The 707-nt window shown below is 52.9% G+C and overlaps 1 protein-coding gene across 3 annotated transcripts in view; it reads left to right on the top strand.

The window, feature by feature from the left end:
* The first annotated feature begins 349 nt into the window (after positions 1-349).
* LOC104994372 (hydroxyacyl-coenzyme A dehydrogenase, mitochondrial-like) overlaps positions 350-707 on the top strand; it is a 1,959-nt gene continuing 1,601 nt past the window's right edge. Inside the window, exon 1 of one of the 3 annotated variants that reach the window (XM_010847902.1) lies at positions 350-640. In XM_010847902.1, the coding sequence (XP_010846204.1) occupies positions 365-640 (276 nt within the window). In that variant the 5' untranslated portion in view covers positions 350-364. Of the gene's footprint in view, positions 692-707 lie in introns of all 3 variants that reach the window. The other 2 variants (XM_010847900.1, XM_010847901.1) reach the window with 2 other exon arrangements.

Raw genomic sequence — 707 nt, 5'->3', positions numbered from 1 at the left:
TGCAGTGCAGGGTTGAAGCCTGGGTCCAATCCCTGGGTTGGAAAGATCCCTGGAGAAGGAAATGGCAACCCATGCCAATATTCTTGCCTGGAAAATCCCATGGACAAAGGAGCCTGGCAGGGTCCATGGGGTTGTAAGAGTCGGACACGACAGCAACTAAACCACCAATGTGTTTTGTACCACTTTTATCTGTTTTTACCCTGATCCTCTTGACCAAGACACTTGCTAAGAGCACATGATCCAAGCTTTGAGCTGACTGAGCAGATATAAAGACTCACATGGGGGTCGCTACTGTTTCTTGGGCTCCGTGCAGGTTGCTACTTAGCCAGGTCTTGTGCCTGTCGCTGCTTTCGCCATCTGCTCCATGGCTTTCGTAACCAGGCAGTTCGTGCGCTCCATGTCCTCCTCCTCCAGCGCCGCGGCCTCGGCGAAAAAAATCCTCGTCAAGCACTTGACGGTCATCGGCGGTGGGCTGATGGGCGCCGGCATTGCCCAGGTTGCTGCAGCAACTGGCCACACAGTACTGTTGGTGGACCAAACAGAGGACATCCTGGAAAAATCTAGAAAGGGAATTGAGGAAAGTCTTCGGAAAGTGGCCAAGAAGAAGTTTGCAGAAATCCCCAAGGGCGCTGATGAGTTTGTGGCAAAGACCCTGAGCAGCATATCGACCAGCACGGATGCAGCATCTGTGGTCCACAGCACAGACT

This window comes from Bison bison, unplaced genomic scaffold (genome assembly GCF_000754665.1).
Source record: "Bison bison bison isolate TAMUID 2011002044 unplaced genomic scaffold, Bison_UMD1.0 scf7180017864258, whole genome shotgun sequence".
NCBI lineage: Eukaryota > Metazoa > Chordata > Mammalia > Artiodactyla > Bovidae > Bison > Bison bison.
This window is presented reverse-complemented; position numbering and strand designations above follow the sequence as displayed.